Raw genomic sequence first — 20,244 nt, forward strand, 5'->3', positions numbered from 1 at the left:
GTGGTGGTTGATGGTAAATGGCATTGGTGTAGATGATGATGGTGGATTGATGGAGACGGAGAGTTGCAGAGTAGGTGCCCTCCCTCGATGAGTCATTGGACTACCTTGAGGTGTTATATAAAAATGATAATAAAAAAAAATCTTTACTCTCCAATATGTCATTTATAATATTTGTTATTGCTTTCTTAATTTTTAAATAAATATTTGTATGTAAAAATACCAGCATTCTTTTGTGAAATTCATGTTGGCTAGAGTTTTTGAGGTGCTGTCATTTTTATCACTATTAGAAAGCCTTCCATTATAAGTACGGTAGAATTCTGATCCTTGCCAGTACCTCAAATTTTGCATAATTGAGTTTTACTGATTTTAACATAATGTTCTGCATTTTACAGCAGAAGTAAATTTTCAGTTATTTTTTTTAAAATTTATACATGATATACATAAGTAAAAAAAAAATTTCATCAAATGCATGAAACATTATGTTAGTGATTACAATAAACCTACAGACAGTGCAAAAATGTGTGTGTGCTGAATTTAAAATTCCAAGAAATTATATTGTTGTTTAATTCTTTTTCCAAGTATAGGCAAACACTTGCATGTGAATGAAGTTTCTTCACAATTGGACTATTTATATATAGAAGCTAATGGCTTCGCATTGATTGCTTAGTGTATGTGCACACACACATCAACATATGCATAAGTTCCTACCATCTGTGACATTTTACCATTAACTATTGTATTCACTTTTTTTTTTTTTTTTTTTTTTTTTGCCATAGATGTTAATAGTGCATGTGTAATCATAGTTCTTTATATGTTGCTAAATTGATTAAAAACTCTGAAAATATAATTTCTAATTTTACAGCTTAATTTCTAAGGATTCATAAAACTGCAATCAAATTTGGATCTATGGCAATAATCCTTGCAAGGCTAGCAAGTGAATGAAGAAACTTCATTCACACATGCTAGCGTTTGCCTATACTTGGAAAAAGAATTAAACAACAATATAATTTCTTGGGATTTTTAATTTAACACACACTCACACATTTTTGCACTGTCAGTAGGTTTATTATAATCACTAATATTATGTTTCATGCCTTTGATGGAATTTTTTTTACTTATGTATATCATGTATAAATTTAAAAAAAAAAAACTGAGGGAATTTTCTTCTCAGCCAAACTCAGAAATGTATGTTTTCATACTCAGCTAATAGATTTAAAAGATTTTATATGCATCATGTTGTTTCAGGAAATTGACAACATAGACTAGATAATAACTAAAAATTTTAATTATTACTTCCTAGATTTTGCAATGTTAAATTGGCATCTTCAGGGATTAATACATTGGTATCAAACATGTACTCTCATGCACACTTCAGTAACAAAGATCGTTGCATCTGGGGCGGGAGAATCTCAACCTAGAGAGATGAGTAGTGTGATAGAGGGTGAGAATAACGAGCGGAATATGAATAAAAAATAAGAGTGGGGAGTATGGAAGACTTGAATGATTGTGAAGTTTTCGGAGATTGTTTTGATTGGGAGGATGAATGGTGAGTAAGAGTGGCTAACTTGCAGAGAGAGAGATCTGAAAGAGGAGGCGGAATGTCTCGGGAATGAATGAATGAGAAGTATGAAAGATGAGATTAGGCAAATCAGAATAGGAATGAGAGAGTTATGAGAATGATAGAAGAGGAGAGAATAGAAACAGTAGAAGAGAGAGAGAATGAGAGAGAGTTACGACAATGATAAAAGAGGAGAGAATAGAAACAGTAGAAAAGAGGGAATGAGAGAGTTATGAGAATGATAGAAGAGGAGAAAATAGAAACAGTAGAAGACAGGGAACCAGAGAGAGCTATAGGCATGATAGAATAGAAACAGCAGAAGAGAGGGAATGAGAGAGAGTAATGGGAATTATAGAATAGAAACAGTAGAAGACAGGGAATGAGTGAGAGTTATAGGAATGATAGAATAGAAACAGTAGTAGAAGAGAGGGAATGACAGAGAGTAATGGGAATTATAGAAGAGAATGGAAACAGTCGGATAGAGGGAATGAGAAGAATGCGAGGTAGTACTGGAACCAGGGATAGAGTGATGTCAGGACAGCAGGTAAGTAGGGGAACACAGAGAGAAAGGGTTAGAGGAGAGAGTGAAGGATGCAGATGAGTAATCAACGAATAAAGTGGTAAGAGGGATGATGTATGGAGACTCGATGATCTGTGATGTTCACGACAGGATGTCAGAGGAGTGTTTTCCTGAAGGAATGATAGAAAGTGTTGCTATGGCAATTAAGAGGGGGGGGTGAAAGGGTGGATGAGATTATTGTGATGGTGGGTACGAATGACTTGAGAGGCAGTGTAAATCGGGTGGTGAGAGATCTGAGATTCATTCTTAAGGTTGTACAAAAGAAAACGCAGAGAGGAAAGATAGTATATGTGTACCCAGGTATGATAATGATGAACTGAGCAGAAGAGCAGTAATAATGAATAACATAATAGCCAGAATGTGTCAGAACAGAGAATGCTTGGAGAGCATTTGAGGACATAAAGGAACTGTATGCGAGAGGCCGTTTGCATTTGAACGAGTCGATGTCTCAGTGCAGGAAAACTAGAATTCCTAGAGTGGATGGTAGCAGGGTTGCCTCTTGTTGGGAATGGGTTCTTGGGGGAAGGGGGATGACATCAGGTAAGACTGAGTCCAGTGGAGTCTGAAAGCGATAATGATAGGTATAGAAACAGTGAGATTTTTATGTTTATCTTGTGTTATCTAAGAGTGGAGGCTTTGGAGGGCAGTGACACTAATGGTTTTGAAAGCATATGGTGTGAGGTAGAGATGGGCAAGACAGGATATTTAATGGGATGTTGCTACAAGCCAAGGAGCACAGAGAGTGGGGAGCAGGAGGTGTTTAGGCAGTTGAGTTTGGCAAGTGCAAGAAGAATGATTGTTATGGGAGATTTTAACTACAGCAGTATAAGTTGGGAAGAGGAAAATGCATGAAGTACTAAGGTAATGGAATTTCTGGAATTCTTGAGGGACAGATGTCTTATGCAACATGTAATAGAGGGAACAAGAGTATCAAGAGTTTCGGATTTGGTCATAGCATCAGAAGAGCTGATAATAACAGAGATAACATCTCTTTCCCTGTTGGAGAGAGTGACTGTTGAATTTTGACTTGGAAGATGAATAGGCATGTAGGAGTATCAAAGAAAATGGAAAGAATGTGGAATAATAATGCAGGTGATTGCAATAGTTTTAGATATCAATTTGGGGCAGTTCCATGAAGGGCAGAATTGGAAGGCCAGGATATCATTAGTGCTTTGGAAATTGTGAAGGAATATTTGTTAGCAGCAATAGTAAGCTGTATTCCATGGGAGGAAGAGGACACAATTTGATGGAAAGTGGATGTCAAACAATATCAAACAGGAACTGCAGGTGAAAAAGAGGTTGTGGAAGAGATTTAAGGTGAGGAGTAGATAGCAGATGCACGAAAAATATAAGATTCAGGGTAGGAGAGTGACTAATATGGTAAGAAAGGCAAAACTGGAATATGAGAAGAGATTGGTCCTAAGATCCAAAGATAATCCTAGGGAATTTTTTAGCTATGTGACCAGCAGGAGGAGAAATGACTGTGGGATAAAAATGGGAATAGAGTGACTGATACAGAGGACATAGTGGAGTTGTTCAATAAACACTATTCGAGTATTTCATCCTGGAGAAGTAAGTTTTAATACTAGAGGGATAGGACAGGTTCGAGGTTTAGAGGTGCAAAAGGAGAGTGTGTTCCAAATACTGAGTACCCTGGATATCAGTGAAGCTGTAGGACTGGATGGTATTTCACCATGGGTTTTTGAGAGAGTGTGCTAAAGAACTGACAGCTCTGTTGACCTGGCTTTTCAATGAAAGTGTGGCTATGAGAAAAATACAGGTAAGATAGTAGCATTGCATAAGGGCAATAGCAGACTGGATGTGTCTAACTATAGGCCAGTTTGTGTTTCATCAGTAGTTGTTAAGATCTTGGAGAAATTAGTGAGGATAATGTTATCTGTGAGAGTTAACATGGATTTGTTAAGGGGCCCTCTTGGTTTAGTAATATGATTGCCTTTTATAATAAAGTGACAAATGATGAGGGGAAGGCATATACTGCCATTTTTTTGGATTTTGCAAAGGCATTTGACAGGGTGCGACATGATAAACTGATATTTAAGTTGCAGCAGATGGGTTTAGATGTCGGGTTAGTCAACTGGATTCAGGATTGGCTGCTTGATAAGTGTCAGACAATTATGTATGGTGGGGCAGTATCAAGGAGGCAGAAGGTTACAAGTGGGGTCCCACAGGGCTCAGTACTGGGACCTGTATTATTTAACCTTTATATCAATGATTTGTCAATGGATTGCAGGGGGGGGGGATATTCAGTTGCTTGCAGATGTGAAGCTGAGAAGGGTTATTAGTAATAGTGCAGATGCAGCAGCCCTGCAAGAGGATTTGAATAAGCTAGATAGATGGACGAATGAATGGGGGTGTCGGTTTAATGCAGTAAAATGTCAAGTCTTGAAGTTTGGTATACATCGATGGGAGGCAGCATACTCTGTTAGAGAAGCTGTATTGGAAGAAGTAGGGGGGAGACAAGTGATCTTGTGGTGATGATTGATAGAAAACTGAAATTCATCGAACATATTGCAAATGTGGTGAAGGTAACCCAGAGGATTGCTTCAATACTGAGAAAGTTGCTGACCTGCAGAGATAAAAGAGTTACTGTTCCATTGTATAAGACTCTGATTAGACCATACTTAGACTATTGTTCTCAAGTTTGATCCCCAGGATTAGAAGGGGATAAATTAACTATGGAAAGGGTACACAGGCATATAACAAAGATGGTTTCAGGACTATGCAATGTTAGTTATGAGGATTGGCTGATGGAATTGGGTTGCAGAGCTTAGATAGAAGATTTAGAGGTGATATGATTGAGACTTTTAAACTGTTTAGAGGTAGTTACAGGGTTGATACTGGGGAGTGTGAAGGAGCGATGACAAGTGGGCCACACCTGGAAGTTGCAAAAGCAAGCTGTGAGGAAGAGGGTGAGGAGTGGTTACTTTGCATGAAGGGTGGTTGAACGATGGAATGCATTGCCTGATGTGATGAGCGCATGAACGGTCAATGAGTTCAAGGAGTGATTATGATAGACTTTGTGTTTCCTAGGAAGGACCTCCCATGATGAGGCCTGAATAATAATAATAATAATAATAAGATGGAACAGGAGAGATACAGACTGGCCTGAAGTCCTATAATTAATCCCTAAAGATGCCAGTTTAAGTTTGACAGAATGTGGGAGGTATTGTATGGCCATACTTTGTAGAGCCGACCTTGGCTTTGTGCCAAGAATATGTCAATTCATGCTGAAGAGGAGAAAGAAATAAAGGATGTACAAATTGGTTGCCAACATGCAAAATCGCGTGCTTTATATGTAAATTTTCCAACTGTTGTACAAGCAAAATAGTTACCACTTTAAGAACTAGAATTTTCATAAAAGAAAAGCTAATTTTCCAACATATAATAATAAACAATAATCCCATGAAAAGCATTGATTACCCTAATATCGGAATGGATCTCCCCCCCCCCCCTTTCTTTTGACATGCGCAGAAGTGTGGAATGGTCTCACATCTGTGGGCGTACAGTAATAATTAAAAATTTTAGTTATCTAGTCTATGTTGGTACTTTTCTGAAACAACATGATTTATATCAAGAATGAACTTCGTGTTATCATTTGGGATTCCCACAGTAGCTTCTTTGATTAACAGATGACATTTTCATTTCTGTGCCACTTATTAATTTCCTTTTCATAGATGCTAATATAGCATAGTGTATAGATGTGCTTGGGTGTTGTCAGTTATTCATAACAGTATTTCTTGTATATCAATGTTTAAAAAACACCAGGAAAAAAAAGAGAAAAAAGTAATTTATGGAACTTGCTAATATTTTACTGGATTTCTAACCAGCATCTTTAGAGTACAAATTAAACTATGGTAAACACACAGCACTGAAGTAGATTGTTGTAGAAAATTGAAAAGGAAATAATTTCCCATAATTTAATTAATAATTTAATGAAGTTAATTCAAAGAAGCAAAAGGCTAAATGTGGCCTTAGAGTAACTGTGTCCCAAATTTTTACCAAATTAATGGAGCCATGTTTGTTGAGGTTAAGGAAGTGCTTCATAACAAATGTTGATTTCAAAAATAATCTTTCAAGCCTCAAAGTAATGACTTCTGTGTAGCTCAGTTGTCTTTTTCAATTTCATCCTGTGTCAAGGAATATCCAAAGCATGGTCTGTCAGTCCTAACTTGCCAAAAAAAAAGGTGGATGTTAATAGATCTCCCAGTCTGTCCAAAGTAGGCTAAGTTGCAAGCAACTTGATATACAACAAGATGTACAATGTACATGAAACTGATCCATAGGAGGACAGTTGGGAGTTGCAAGTTGGATGTGTTGCTTGAAATTGACATGGAGATTTTATTTGCTAAATAAAATGAACTAAAAAAAAAAAGTGAACTTTCCATCCTGTACAGCAAATTCAGGGTATCAATGTATCCTGAATATACAGGATTGGAATGTAGTTCGTCCTCTATTGCATTGGTTGCAAGGAGGGATGTTTTCTCTTCCTTTTTGTATGCACTGAGATGCTTGGAAGTCATAAGTGGCTTCATTTTAGGCACATGTGATTTAAAACCAAGTTTGTGAAGTTGTCTCAACATCGAAGATTTAGACACATTCACAGCTAGTTCTTTCCATCTCCTGTGAAACCTTACACTTCAGAAGTGGTTTTTCTTCGATATTCTTCAATCTCCTCTCATCTCTTGATGTAGTTATTATCTTTCGACCACTATTGCAGCGATTATTTTGAAAACTTCAGTTATTAAAATACTATCTCAAATCTCTATTCACACTTGCTTGAGAACATTTCAATTCCTTAGCTATAAACTGTTAAGTTTGACCTTTTTATAGAAACACCATACGAAACTTCTTAGCTTCCAATATGTCACTTGTTCGACCCATGTTTATCAAATGATTAACTGAAATCTATGTGCAAACGATTCCTCAGACATGAGTCAGTCCCTGCTACTGAAATATATGCTATTTCTATGCTCTCCTCAAAACCTATCAGAAAAATTTGGAATATTCTAATATTTTGAACCATGTTAAAAATTATTCTAATTTTGGGAATGTTTTCAAATAACAGTTATAATTTTATTACATTTTATGTGTTTACATGGTTATATATACAAACTACATATATTTAGATGATGCTAATTCATATTTGGTAATAATTATTTTCTATGCAATAAATTAAATTGCATATCATTCAACACATTTTCTTTGATTATTCTAAATTTTTGATTTAGAGGTGTATAAGTTGAATGCATCTGTTTTCTTTGGAGACCTCTAAGAATATACGTCAAGTATTGGCGGTATCCTGCTTTTTCAAGTTCAAGAATAAATGCATATGTGGATATAGGCTGTCCAGGTAGCTTGCAAATTCTTCTAGTTACTTTGCTAAACTAGATAATATCATCCACACAGCATAAGCATGTACCACACAGCATGTACCACAAGGATCAGTGCTTGGTTCCACTGTTATTCAATCTGTACATTAATGATATTTGAAAGGATTTGACAAGCGACATACAGCTATTTGCTGATGATGCAAAGATAGGTAGGGTAATCAGGAATGCTGCTGATATGCAGTACTTACAAAATGGTTTGAACAGGCTGGAATTGTGGGCATTAGAAAATGGGTGTCAGTAAATGTAAAGTCATTCACTTCGGCATGATTAGATATCCAATGTCATATTATATTGGTGGGATTAGGCTAGAAGAAACTGATGAGGCTAGGGATCTTGGGGTGTTAATAGATAGGAAGTTGAAGTTCAGGGGGTCATGTGACAAAGATTGCAAATACAACTCAAAAGATAATTGCAATGCTGAAACGAATATTCACATGTAAAGATAAGGATGTTATTTTGCCTCTTTACAAAGCCTTGATAAGACCTCACTTGGACTGTTGTGCACAGGTCTGGTCTGCTGGTTTCTGTTGTGATTCTGATATATTGGAGAGAGTGTTAAAAATGATATCAGGATTGTAGAATACTAAGTAGGAAGACAGATTGAGAATTTGTAGACTGCAGACAGGAGAAAGAGGGGAGATATGATTGAGACTTACAAACTTCTGAAAGGATCATACAGTATTTCAATTGATGAAATTTTTCAATTTATGGAGGGATCTTGGGTGGTGAAAGGACGAGAGGGCATCTTTGGAAGCTGAGAATGAAGCCACTAAGAAGGGGCTGAGGACTAGATTTTTCTCTCAAGGGTGGTGCGTGATTGGAATGGATTGCCATTGGATGTTGTGAGTGCAAGCAGTGTGATTGAATTCAAGAATAAGTATGATAGCTGGTGCGTGTAGTATGTGGCCTCCCTCAATGCATCTCTCTTAATAATAATAACCATTTTTGGTTTTAGATGGTAATTGCCCAGATCTCTCTCTCTCTCTTTACAAATGACTCCATAAATATATTGGCTAGAAATGGAGGCAGAAAAACCAGTTAATTGATACAAGTGAGAATGTTGAGTCTGGGAGACTAGTAGGGCAAAAATATGGTCACTTGGCTTCTCCTGGACTCAACTCCTCCATAAACCACTCTTTAATACCTATCCATCAGCGCCGCCCTATAATTGAAATCACCAGATTCATATCCCTCCTCATTTGCTTCAATTTATGCAATAGTGTTCTATGTGGAATCTTGTCAAATGCTTTTGCAAAGTCTAGCAATGTCACTGAATTGCCATTTCTCTTCCAACGCTATTGTTACTTGAGTATAAAAAGTAAGTAAGGCAAGACCTATCCTTCACAAAACCATGTTGTCCCTTATAGAGTATTATACTTCTATCCATCCACCCAGTATTGCCCATGGCTGTGTCCATATTGAGTTTCTTTCTGACAATATTTTAAGCAGCTCTATGTCTCCAAGTTCTATTCTTCTCTCAGTCAGTGTGACATCTGGTGCAGTGTCACCACCTAGATGGTACACCCATAGTCATTCCTCTTTTTATTTGCCACATAGCAAAAGAACTCTTTAGGATTTCTTTTGGCCTCATCAGCTAGCTTTCTCTCATAATTAGCTTTAGCCTTCCTTACCATACTGGTCACCCTTCTTGCCTGCATCTTATACTGCTCATGGGCCTGCTGATCACCTTTTTCTTTATAATCATCCACAACATTTTCTTTATGTTCAACTCCTGTTTAATGAAGCTTTTTTCCATTGAACTCTTACATGATTTATCCTTCTGACTCTAGGTTCTGGATATTAGATTGGTCAACTGGATTCAGGATTGGCTGTCTGATAGGTATCAGAGAGTTGTGTATGGTGGAGCAATATCAAAGAGCAGAAGGTTACAAGTGGGGTTCCACAGGACTCAATACTGGGACCTATATGGTTTAACCTTTATATCAATAACATTGTCCATGGATTGCAAGGGGATATTCGGTTGTTTGTGGATGATGCGAAGCTGGGAAGGGTTATTAGTAATAGTGCAGATGTGGTAGCCCTGCAAGAGGATTTGAATAAACTAGATAGATGGGCAAATGAATGGGTATGTCAGTTTAATGCAGCAAAATGTAGGGTCTTGAGGTTTGGGACACATCGATGGGACGCTGCATACTCTATGGGAGGAGTTAAACTGGAGGAAGTAGGAGAGACAAGAGATCTGGGTTTGATGATTGATTGAAACCTGAAATTTAGGGGACATATTGCAAAGGTAGTGAAGGGAATGCAGAGGATTGCTGCAATAATGAGAAGGACACTGCCCTGCAGAGATAAAATGGTTATCATTCCATTGTATAAGACTCCGATCAGACCACACTTAGACTATTGTTCTCAGATCTGGTCCCCAGGATTTGAAGGGGATAAATTAAATGTGGAAAGGGTACAAAGGTGGATAACAAAGATTGTGTCGGGACTGTACAATGTTAGTTATGAGGATCGGCTGAGGGAGTGTGGACTGCAGAGTGGATAGAAGAAGGAGGGGTGATATGATTGAGACTTTTAAACTGTTGAGAGGTGGTTACAGGGTTGACACTGGAGAGTTCTTTTGCTTGGTTGAACAGCAGGAAGGAGTTATGACAAGGGGGCCATCCCTGGAAGTTACGAAAGGAAACTGTGAGAAAGAAGGTGAGGAATGGTTTCTTTGCATGGAGGATGGTTGAACCATGGAATGCATTGCCTGATGGAGTGGTGAGAGCGAGAACAGTCAATGCATTTAAGGAGTGCTATGATAGACTTTGTGTTTCCTAGGAGAGACCTCCCTCGATGAGTCTTGATAGACTTGTGTTTCTTAGAAAGGACCTCCCACGATGAGTCTTTTGACTCCATGGAGGCCTGAATAATAATAATAAGAAGAAGAAAAGCCAAATTTTTGAGGGGGGGGGGGGGGGAACCTTGCTACCGTCATAAATTATTAAACTTTTTTTTTTTGTATGTGTGTTTATTGAATAGGTAACTGTTTGCTATCCTACTTTTCTTTTCTGATTTATCTTGCATGCCAGTGTTCTTATTTATTTTCCAAGTCACTATACTACATGTGTATAGTTAAAATAACAAAACCCTATAGCATCATGATTAATCTAAAGAACAGAAAAATTTTTCTATACCTTCTGCTATAACAAATTATTCCAGATGCACTAATGAGAGTTGATCATAGTTGGCATTGTTATTAAATAATACAAATTTGTCTTTTACATATCTTGCTGGCTTTTGTTTTGCTTTTTACATATAGAAGTGCTTTTTTTCCTGGTCAAATTGAGAAACCTGTTAAAGGTCTTGCAGCTTTAATTGGTCATCCTGATATACGTATATGGGTTGCAATCAACAGAGAAGGAATACATATCATAAATTGCGATGAATCCGTGAGTATTAAAATTGATTTGATCATTATATACTTTGATAAATAAATTTAAAACAATTTTTTTTAGGAGCCAGATCTAACTTCACTAATTATTATAGCATAATGAACTGGTACTTAGAGACTGTATTTTTATTTATTTAATTTAAAAAAAAAAATTTTTTTTTTTATTGTGAGGATTAGATTAACCCTAATACATAACTTTGTGAAAAACACAAATAATGTGAAAAGGAAGTTTATCAAAAAAATTCATACTTTACTAGTGCATGTTATTCAAAAATATCTGTTCAATAGAATAGCTAAGTATCTTGAAAAGGAACATCCCTTTTATAAACCTTTGAATGGTGGGAGAAGAGATGTGCTAACCACTTAATTGACCAGCTTGGTCATGTAGTTTTCCATTTGTAGTTATTTGTTAATATGTAAGACCATGGTATACAGAAAATAGTTCATCAAACGGCAGTTAACTGAAAAACAATTTGCTGAAAAAAAGAATTAATGAAATAATCAATTACGAGGGTTGTTTGAACACATTTTAAGTTAAACATTTTTTTTGGAAAAAATCATCTTTATTTCTCAACATAGTCTCCATCGAGTCTATGTGGTCCAGCGAGTGGCCAATTTATTCTTCCCATCTAAAAAGTAGGATTTGTCAAATTGTGCAAAATAGTCATTGACAGCCTTGATGACATCCTCGTTTGAAGAAAATATTTTCCTACCGAGCCAAATTTTTAAGTTTGAGAAGAAGAAGTCACACGGGGCCAAGTCCAGAGAATACAGTAGATGTGGAATCATTTCAAACCTCAATTTTGCCATTGTGATGGCCAATGTGGTTGGTGCATTGTCTTGATGAAAGAGCAATTTTTTGCATCTCAACTGAAGAAAAATGTGCCAATCTGGCCATTTTTCTTCAGTTCTTCTTTTAAATGGCCCAACAATGACGTATAATAGACTCCTGTTATTTTCTTACCCTTTTCCAAATAGTCTATCATGATAATTCCTTGGGAATCCCAAAAAACAGTGGCCATCACCTTCCCAGCTGACAAAACGGTCTTCACTTTTTTTGGTGCTCTTTCACCAGGCATTGTCCACTGTTTTGACTGCTTCTTGGACTCAGGTGTGTAGTGGTGGATCCAAGTTTCGTGTACAGTTACGAATCAATGAAAAAATCCTGCAAATTCATGTGCAATTTTTTATGCAGGATATTATATACCCATTCAGTTGAGATGCCTACAATCTCAGCAATCTCACGCACTTTCAATTGGCGGTCTTTCATAACTCTACCATGGATTTTGTCAATCGTTTCCTTCATAGTGACCTCGGTCGGGCATCCAGAGCACTCTTCATCTTCGATGGACTTATGACCACATTTAAACTCATTTATCAAGAAATAAATAGTCTTTAATGCGTGCAGAGTCCCCATGAACTGCATGTAACTCGGCTTTGATCTGCATGCCATCCACTTCTTCAAATAAAAGTGTTTTATCACTGCACGAAACTCATTTTTCTCCATTTTTATGAAAAATGTGAACACACGGTTATTTTAAATGTTTGCCAAATGAGAACTACGCATCGCACGTGGTTAAAATTTTGCCAGGGGTCATGAAAAAGATGATTCATACCAGTTCATACCAGTGCCGACACTGGTATGAACGAACAAATCGTGTTGCCATCTATTGGAAATTTATTAAACTTTTCAAACAACCCTCGTAATCAAAGAACAATTAACTGAGAAAACAATTCATCAAAAAATCACAATCTGTAGAAACTACAAACCACTAAATGAATGCAAGGCATTTTCATCAAAACTGTTATCAAATGAAAATTTGAAAGTTATGAGTGATGCAACTCTACAAATGATGGATTCAGATAAGAGAGTGGGGAGGGTGTTTCCTCACTCAAATTAGTATAAAATAAACCTACAGCTGGTGAAAATTACTATTAAAAAAAAAAAAAAAGCAAAATCTGCTTAACAAATGTAACTTCACTGTGTATTGGAATAACTGTGACACTGTTATTTTATGTGTATGTTTTCAGTGAAGATGATTTCAGAGGTGGCATATGGCTATGTTAATTAACTACAAAATATCTGCTTTGATTTTATGTGATATATAATAACATTTTTGATTAGTGATGTATGACTTTATTCCAAGAGATACTCTACAGGCATTCATTTTATACAATATCTCCTTATGGAAAGGAAACTGAAACTAACAGAACTATTATCAGTAGGAACATGGAATGTGCGGATACTTTGGATGTCAGGAAAATTAGAATTACTTCGTGTTGAAATGAAGAGATATCAGTGTTATATACTAGGATTGGCAGAGATGCAATGGACTTATTTTACAAAGATCTGAGAGAGACAATAGAAACAATACCAAAGCAAGATGTAGTAATTATTGAAGGAGATTAGAATGCCAAAGTCAGAATAGATGATGATGGTTGGGAAAGAGTCATGGGAAAGTATGGTTTCGGAGAAAGAAATGATCGAGGTGAAAAAATCTTAGAATTTGCTGTGGACCACAAGATTCCAGCGAAAGGAGTGTATAAAATGGATGTGGTGATCAAATGATGGGAAAACCAAGAACGTGATTGTTATCATTACGATTAAAAGAAGATGGATGACATCAGTACAGCAGTGTCGAACTTTTTAAGGAGCGGATATAGACTCGGATCAAAGTTTAGTGATTGTGAACATCAAGTTGAAATTAAAAAAGAAAATATAAACCCCACCATCAGAAACGAAGAGAGCTAGAATAAGTGAAGCAGAAATAGGAAGATGGTACAGAACAGTGTTAGAGGAGAAACTTAAAAGTGTGGACAATGAAAAAAATTAGACTCTAAGAGTGAAAAGAGTAATGAAGGCAATAGAAGATGCAGTTGAAGAAACAGTACCAGAAGAAGAAGAGAAGATCAAGAAAAAATGGATTAGACAAGAAACACTGAAGTTAGTACAGGAGAAAAGAAGGGATTCATTAGAACAAATAGAGGAGCAATATAAAAGAAAGTGTGTAATGAGGTGAAAAAAGCAGTCAGAATGGATAATATGAAATGGTTAAGCCCAATGCAATAATATAGAACAGTACTATGGAGAGCATAAAACAAGAGAGATGTACAAAATGATTAGAACCATTAATAGATGGTGGCAACCAAAACAGATTAAACACAATTAAAGATGAAAAAGTCAAAGTATTGATGAATAAAAATAAAATTGTAGTGAGTTATATGGAGAAAAACTAGATTTAGATAACATTGGGAAACTGACTGAAGAATTGAAGCAGATATCACCACCAGGTAATGAGTATGATATGGACATTTTAAGAGGAGAGGTGGGAAAAGCAATAGGACGACTAAAACACAACGAGAGTCCTGGTAATGATAACATCACTGGAGAAATGATTAAATATGGTGGCAAAAATATGGTTACAGAAATACACCAACTATGTAATATGATATGGAAAGAAGGGAAAATGCCACAGGAGTGGGGGAAATTGATATTAGTGACATTCTACAAGAAAGGAAATCAGCTAGAATGTAAAAATTATAGAACGATTGCCTTGACAAGTCACCTTGGTAAAGTGATGATGATATTGACAGAAAGATTGAGAACACAATTGTAAGCATACCTTGCAAATGAGCAAGCAGGATTTAGGAAAGATAGAACTACAATTCAACAGATTTTGACAATGCAGTTAATTGCAGAGAAAGTTAGGAGGAAAAACAAAAACATAGATACTTTATAACAAGCCAAAAGGCTATTTTACCGGCGACATAAGTTAAGTTGAAGGGAGATGGTAAATCCCGTATTATCATACAGCTGGGTACGAAACTCGGATCGAAATCCATCGGATCCTAGAGTTTCATGCCGAAAAAAACTATCGGCGAGCCCAAGTGTAAGTAATCACTCGGGAAGTACAACACCAGGGCAACTCGCAACAAAGGTGGAGCAAGATCCGTCACTGTCCTTAATATTCTCTCATAATGTAAAACGCAGCTCCTAGGAGATGTTTTACATTATGAGAAGAGGTCACTACCCAGAGCGGTTTCAACCCTTTTTGAGGTCTCATCAATGAGTAGGTAGACCTGGAATATCAAGGTTTTAAGTGACCCGAACTTACATATACCTCTACTAACAAATTGCCAAAATGGTGTACTTATATATTGTTATTACTACTGTAACAAGCCAAAAGGCTATTTTACCGGTGACATAAGTTAAGTTTAAGGGAGATGGTAAATCGCGTATTATTGTACAGCCGGGTACGAAACTCGGATTGAAATCCATCGAATCCTAGAGTTTCATGCCGAAAAAACTATTGGCGAGCCCAAGTGTAAGTAATCACTTGGGAAGTAGTACAACACCAGGGCAACTCGCAGCAAAGGTGGAGCAAGCTCCGTCATTGTCCTTAATATTCTCTCATAATGTAAAACACAGCTCCTAGGTGATGTATTACTGTTTTACATTATGAGAAGAGGTCACCACCCAGACCGGTTTCAACCCTTTTTGAGGTCTCATCATCTCATCTCCTAGGAGCTGCATTTTCATTATGAGAGAATATTAAGGGCAGTGACGGAGCTTGCACCACCTATGCTGTGAGTTGCCCTGGTGTTGTACTTCCCAAGTGATTACTTACACTTGGGCTCACCGATAGTTTTTTCGGCATGAAACTCTAGGATTCGATGGATTTTGATCCGAGTTTAGTACCCGGCTGTACAATAACACGGGATTTACCATCTCCCTTAAACTTAACTTATGTCGCTGGTAAAATAGCCTTTTGGCTTGTTATAGTAGTAATAACAATATATAAGTACACCATTTTGGCAATTCGTTAGTAGAGGTATATGTAAGTTCGGTTCACTTAAAACCTTGATATTCCAGGTCTACCTACTCATTGATGAGACCTCAAAAAGGGTTGAAACTGGTCTGGGTAGTGACCTCTTCTCATAATGTAAAACAGTAATACATCTCCTAGGAGCTGCATTTTCATTATGAGAGAATATTAAGGACAGTGACGGAGCTTGCACCATCTATGCTGTGAGTTGCCCTGGTGTTGTACTTCCCAAGTGATTACTTACACTTGGGCTCACCGATAGTTTTTTCGGCATGAAACTCTAGGATTCGATGGATTTTGATCCGAGTTTCGTACCCGGCTGTACAATAACACGGGATTTACCATCTCCCTTAAACTTAACTTATGTCGCTGGTAAAATAGCCTTTTGGCTTGTTATAGTAGTAATAACAATATATAAGTACACCATTTTGGCAATTCGTTAGTAGAGGTATATGTAAGTTCGGTTCACTTAAAACCTTGATATTCCAGGTCTACCTACTCATTGATGAGACCTCAAAAAGGGTTGAAACTGGTCTGGGTAGTGACCTCTTCTCATAATGTAAAACAGTAATACATCTCCTAGGAGCTGCATTTTCATTATGAGAGAATATTAAGGACAGTGACGGAGCTTGCACCACCTATGCTGTGAGTTGCCCTGGTGTTGTACTTCCCAAGTGATTACTTACACTTGGGCTCACCGATAGTTTTTTCGGCATGAAACTCTAGGATTCGATGGATTTTGATCCGAGTTTCGTACCCGGCTGTACAATAATACGGGATTTACCATCTCCCTTAAACTTAACTTATGTCGCTGGTAAAATAGCCTTTTGGCTTGTTATAGTAGTAATAACAATATATAAGTACACTATTTTGGCAATTCGTTAGTAGAGGTATATGTAAATTCGGGTCACTTAAAACCTTGATATTCTAGGTCTACCTACTCGTTGATGAGACCTCAAAAAGGGTTGAAACCGGTCTGGGTAGTGACCTCTTCTCATAATGTAAAACAGTAATACATCTCCTAGGAGCTGCATTTTACATTATGAGAGAATATTAAGGACAGTGACAGAGCTTGCTCCACCTTTGCTGGGAGTTGCCCTGGTGTTGTACTTCCCAAGTGATTACTTACACTTGAGCTTGTCAATAGTTTTTTCGGCATGAAACTCTAGGATTCGATGGATTTTGATCCTAGTTTCGTACCCGGCTGTACAATAATACGGGATTTACCATCTCCCTTAAACTTAACATAGATACTTTGTTGATTTTTGGAAGGCATTTGACAGTACTGAGCAGAAAGTGACATTAGCAGTCCTAGAATTCTATGGAATTGATAGCAAACTAATAGCTATATTAAAAGATGTTTATCCGAATGCAGTTGCAGCAGTTAGAATAGGTGATGATTTGGGGAAATTGTTTAGAGCAAGCAGAGGCACTAGAAAAGGGGAACCAATATCACCAAAACTATTAAATGAGGAAGGGAAGAGATTTAGATTTGTTATATACTTGGAAAAAATGAAGACAATGGTATTTGGTGAGAAGAACATGAAAAAAAAGATACAAGTGGATGGAATTGATATAGAAAATGTAGAACAGTTCACATATCTGGGAAATAAAATGGCATATGATTTGGACTGTAAAAAAGAAATAAAGATCAGGATTGCAAAAGGAAGAACAAATCTGAAGGCCATGGATAACATCTGTAACAGTAAAGTGATCAGCCTGCAAACAAAACTAAGAGTACTGGAAACATGCATCTTTAGGTGTACTGTATGGATCTGAAACATGGGTAATAAATCAGGAATTAAGAAAAAGAATTTTGGCATTTGAAAGAACTTGTTACAGGAAGATTCTAAGAATAGGATGGATACAGAAAATCACAAATGAAGAGCTCTATTGGAAGATACAACCAAAGGAGAATCTAATGCAGAAGATTATAAAACGGAAGCTGCAATTATTTGGACGCATCTGTAGGATGAGTGAGGACCGGAAGATAAAGACATTTATGGATGGTATAAAACAGAAATAAACCCAGTGTCTCCTAGAATAATAACAGCCAAACTTCAAGCAAAAGAAAAAGATCAAACAATTAAAATAATCCAAATATATGCACCAGACAGTAACCATTCAGAGGAAGAAATAGAAAATTTCTATGAAGAACTACAATAGGAAATAGATAATCCCAAAAATAGAGAACTCATGATAGTGATGGGAGATTTTAATGCTAAAATAGGACAGTTCACAGCAGACAAAAAAGATGTGATGGGGAAATTTGGATATGGAGAGCTTAACAACAGAGGAGAACAATTACTACACTTCTGTAAAGCAGATGATCTAATAATTACAAACACATTGTTCTATCAACGCCCTAATAATAAATATACATGGACATCCCCAGATGGTAATATAAAGAACTGCATGAATTATATCATCATAAACAAACAATGGAAAAGATCAGTAAATAATGTACGAACATTAAGAAGTTTTGATTTTGACACTGACCACGAAATATTAACTGCCAAAGTGAAGATTAAATTCAACAGGAAAAATAATATCAGAAAAGAAGAAAACATCAACCTATCAAAACTAAAAGATAGCTCAAGCAGAAGTCGATTTTTAGAACAGATGTGCTTGAAATTAAAACCCTCCATCTTCCAGAACAGTGGAAAATACTGGAAAGAAGGAAAAGAAACTGTTATCAATTGCAAAAGACACTCTAGGTTCCAAACCCAAAATAAACAAACAGTGGATAACCCAAGAAATCATAGCTACCATAGAAGAGAAAAGAGAGGCCAAGATACTTGTAAACCAACAAAACAATGAAGAGAATAGAGAAAAATACAGAGCACTAAAAAATAAAGTTTGATAACCTATGCAAAAAAGGCAAAAAAAAATGGTTAGAAGAAAAAGCTAAGAAATGTCAAGAAGCATACCAACAAAACAACCTAAAAGTCTTCCATGATACTGTAAGAGAAATTACAAAGGAATTCTCAGCAAAAGCAGTAACAATGATAAACAACAAGATGACTGAAACCGGGAATATTGAATATATAAGAAAAATCTGGTCAAACCATTTTAAGACTATCTTCCACCAAGGAAACAAAACTACAATGCCAACAATAGAAGAAAATAATGATCACCCAAAAATTTTACAAGAAGAAGTTAGATACGCAATAAAACAGATGAAAAACAATAAAGCACCAGGCATTGATACTATCCCTACTGAATTGTGGTCATATGGAGGCAGCATATCAATAGAATATTTAACAATCCTATTCAACAAAATACTACAAACAGGAGAGATCCCGGGTGACTGGAGAACTGGAAAGATCTTCCCAATATACAAGAAAGGAGACAAAAGAGATTGCAGAAATTATAGACCAATCAATTTACTCCCTCACACCTATAAAATATTCATAAGAATTATACAAAATAGATTAAAAACACCTACGAAGAAATGATAGGCATAGAACAAGCTGGTTTCCGAGGAAACTATTAAACAATAGACCAAATTTTCACATTGCACCAACTAGCAGATCTCAGCTGGGAAGACCATAAAGAACTATATTGTTGTTTTGTGGACTTTAAACAAGCTTTTGATAACATCAACAGAGAAATCCTTCTTAAAATTCTACTAGATAAAGCAATAGACAAATATATAATACAGTTTCTGATAAAATATTACTCTACGACAAATGCAATAATTAAAAAGGACACACTCACAACAGAACCCATAGAGATCCTAAAAGGAGTAATGCAAGGATGCCCATTATCGCCATGCCTATTCAACATATATCTAGAAGAAGTTGTAAAGAAAGCAATAGACAATGAGCCGGGAATCAATGTCAATGGTTTAAACATAAATAATATCAAATATGCAGATGATCTCGTCCTTCTTGCAAGAACCCCAAATGAACTACAAAAGTTGATCAATAAGCTAAACGAAACCTGTAAAACATATGACATGACAATAAATATACAAAAGACAAAAGTGATGAAAGTAGGGAGGAACAGAACTACCATCTCAGCCACCCTAAACGGAGAACAAATAGAACAAGTGGACAACTTCATATACCTTGGATCAAAACTAACAGAAACAATAGATGAATTCGAAACAATCAAACACAGAATAGCGATAGGATGGACCACCATGGGAAAATTACAGAAAATCTGGAAAATAAACAAGATATCTAAACAAGCCAAAATCAAATTATATGAAGCAATAATTATACCAACAGTCATCTATGGAGCAGAAGCGTGGACAGTTAAAAAAAGAGAGGAGAAAAAACTGCTGGCATTCGAAATGAAATGCTTAAGAAAAATAAATTTTGTCATGTTGTACCATCATTTTTAATTTTAGTCTTGACAAGTAACAGACTGATTTGGAGGAAAATTGTAGATAGGAAATTAATAATGATGTAAATTTTTCATGTAGTAGTATCATATCCTGTACAACCCTTGAGGGTACATAG

General features: G+C 36.4%; 1 protein-coding gene across 5 annotated transcripts in view; it reads left to right on the forward strand.

Moving 5' to 3' along the window:
* The window catches only part of Bili (FERM domain-containing protein 8 Bili), a 360,304-nt gene that overhangs the window by 255,215 nt on the left and 84,845 nt on the right, over positions 1-20,244 (forward strand). For all 5 annotated transcript variants that reach the window (XR_016548904.1, XM_090398633.1, XM_090398635.1 and 2 more), the window contains one exon: positions 10,818-10,947. Coding sequence is in view for 4 of the 5 variants with exons in the window: in XM_090398633.1 (XP_090254759.1) it covers positions 10,818-10,947 (130 nt within the window). In the remaining variant the exon portion in view is untranslated. The remainder of the gene's footprint in view (positions 1-10,817; positions 10,948-20,244) is intronic.

The sequence above is a fragment of the Typopeltis vanoorti genome, chromosome 10 (genome assembly GCF_054136105.1).
Source record: "Typopeltis vanoorti isolate ZY-2024b chromosome 10, IOZ_Tvanoo_1.0, whole genome shotgun sequence".
NCBI classification, from domain to species: Eukaryota; Metazoa; Arthropoda; class Arachnida; order Uropygi; family Thelyphonidae; genus Typopeltis; species Typopeltis vanoorti.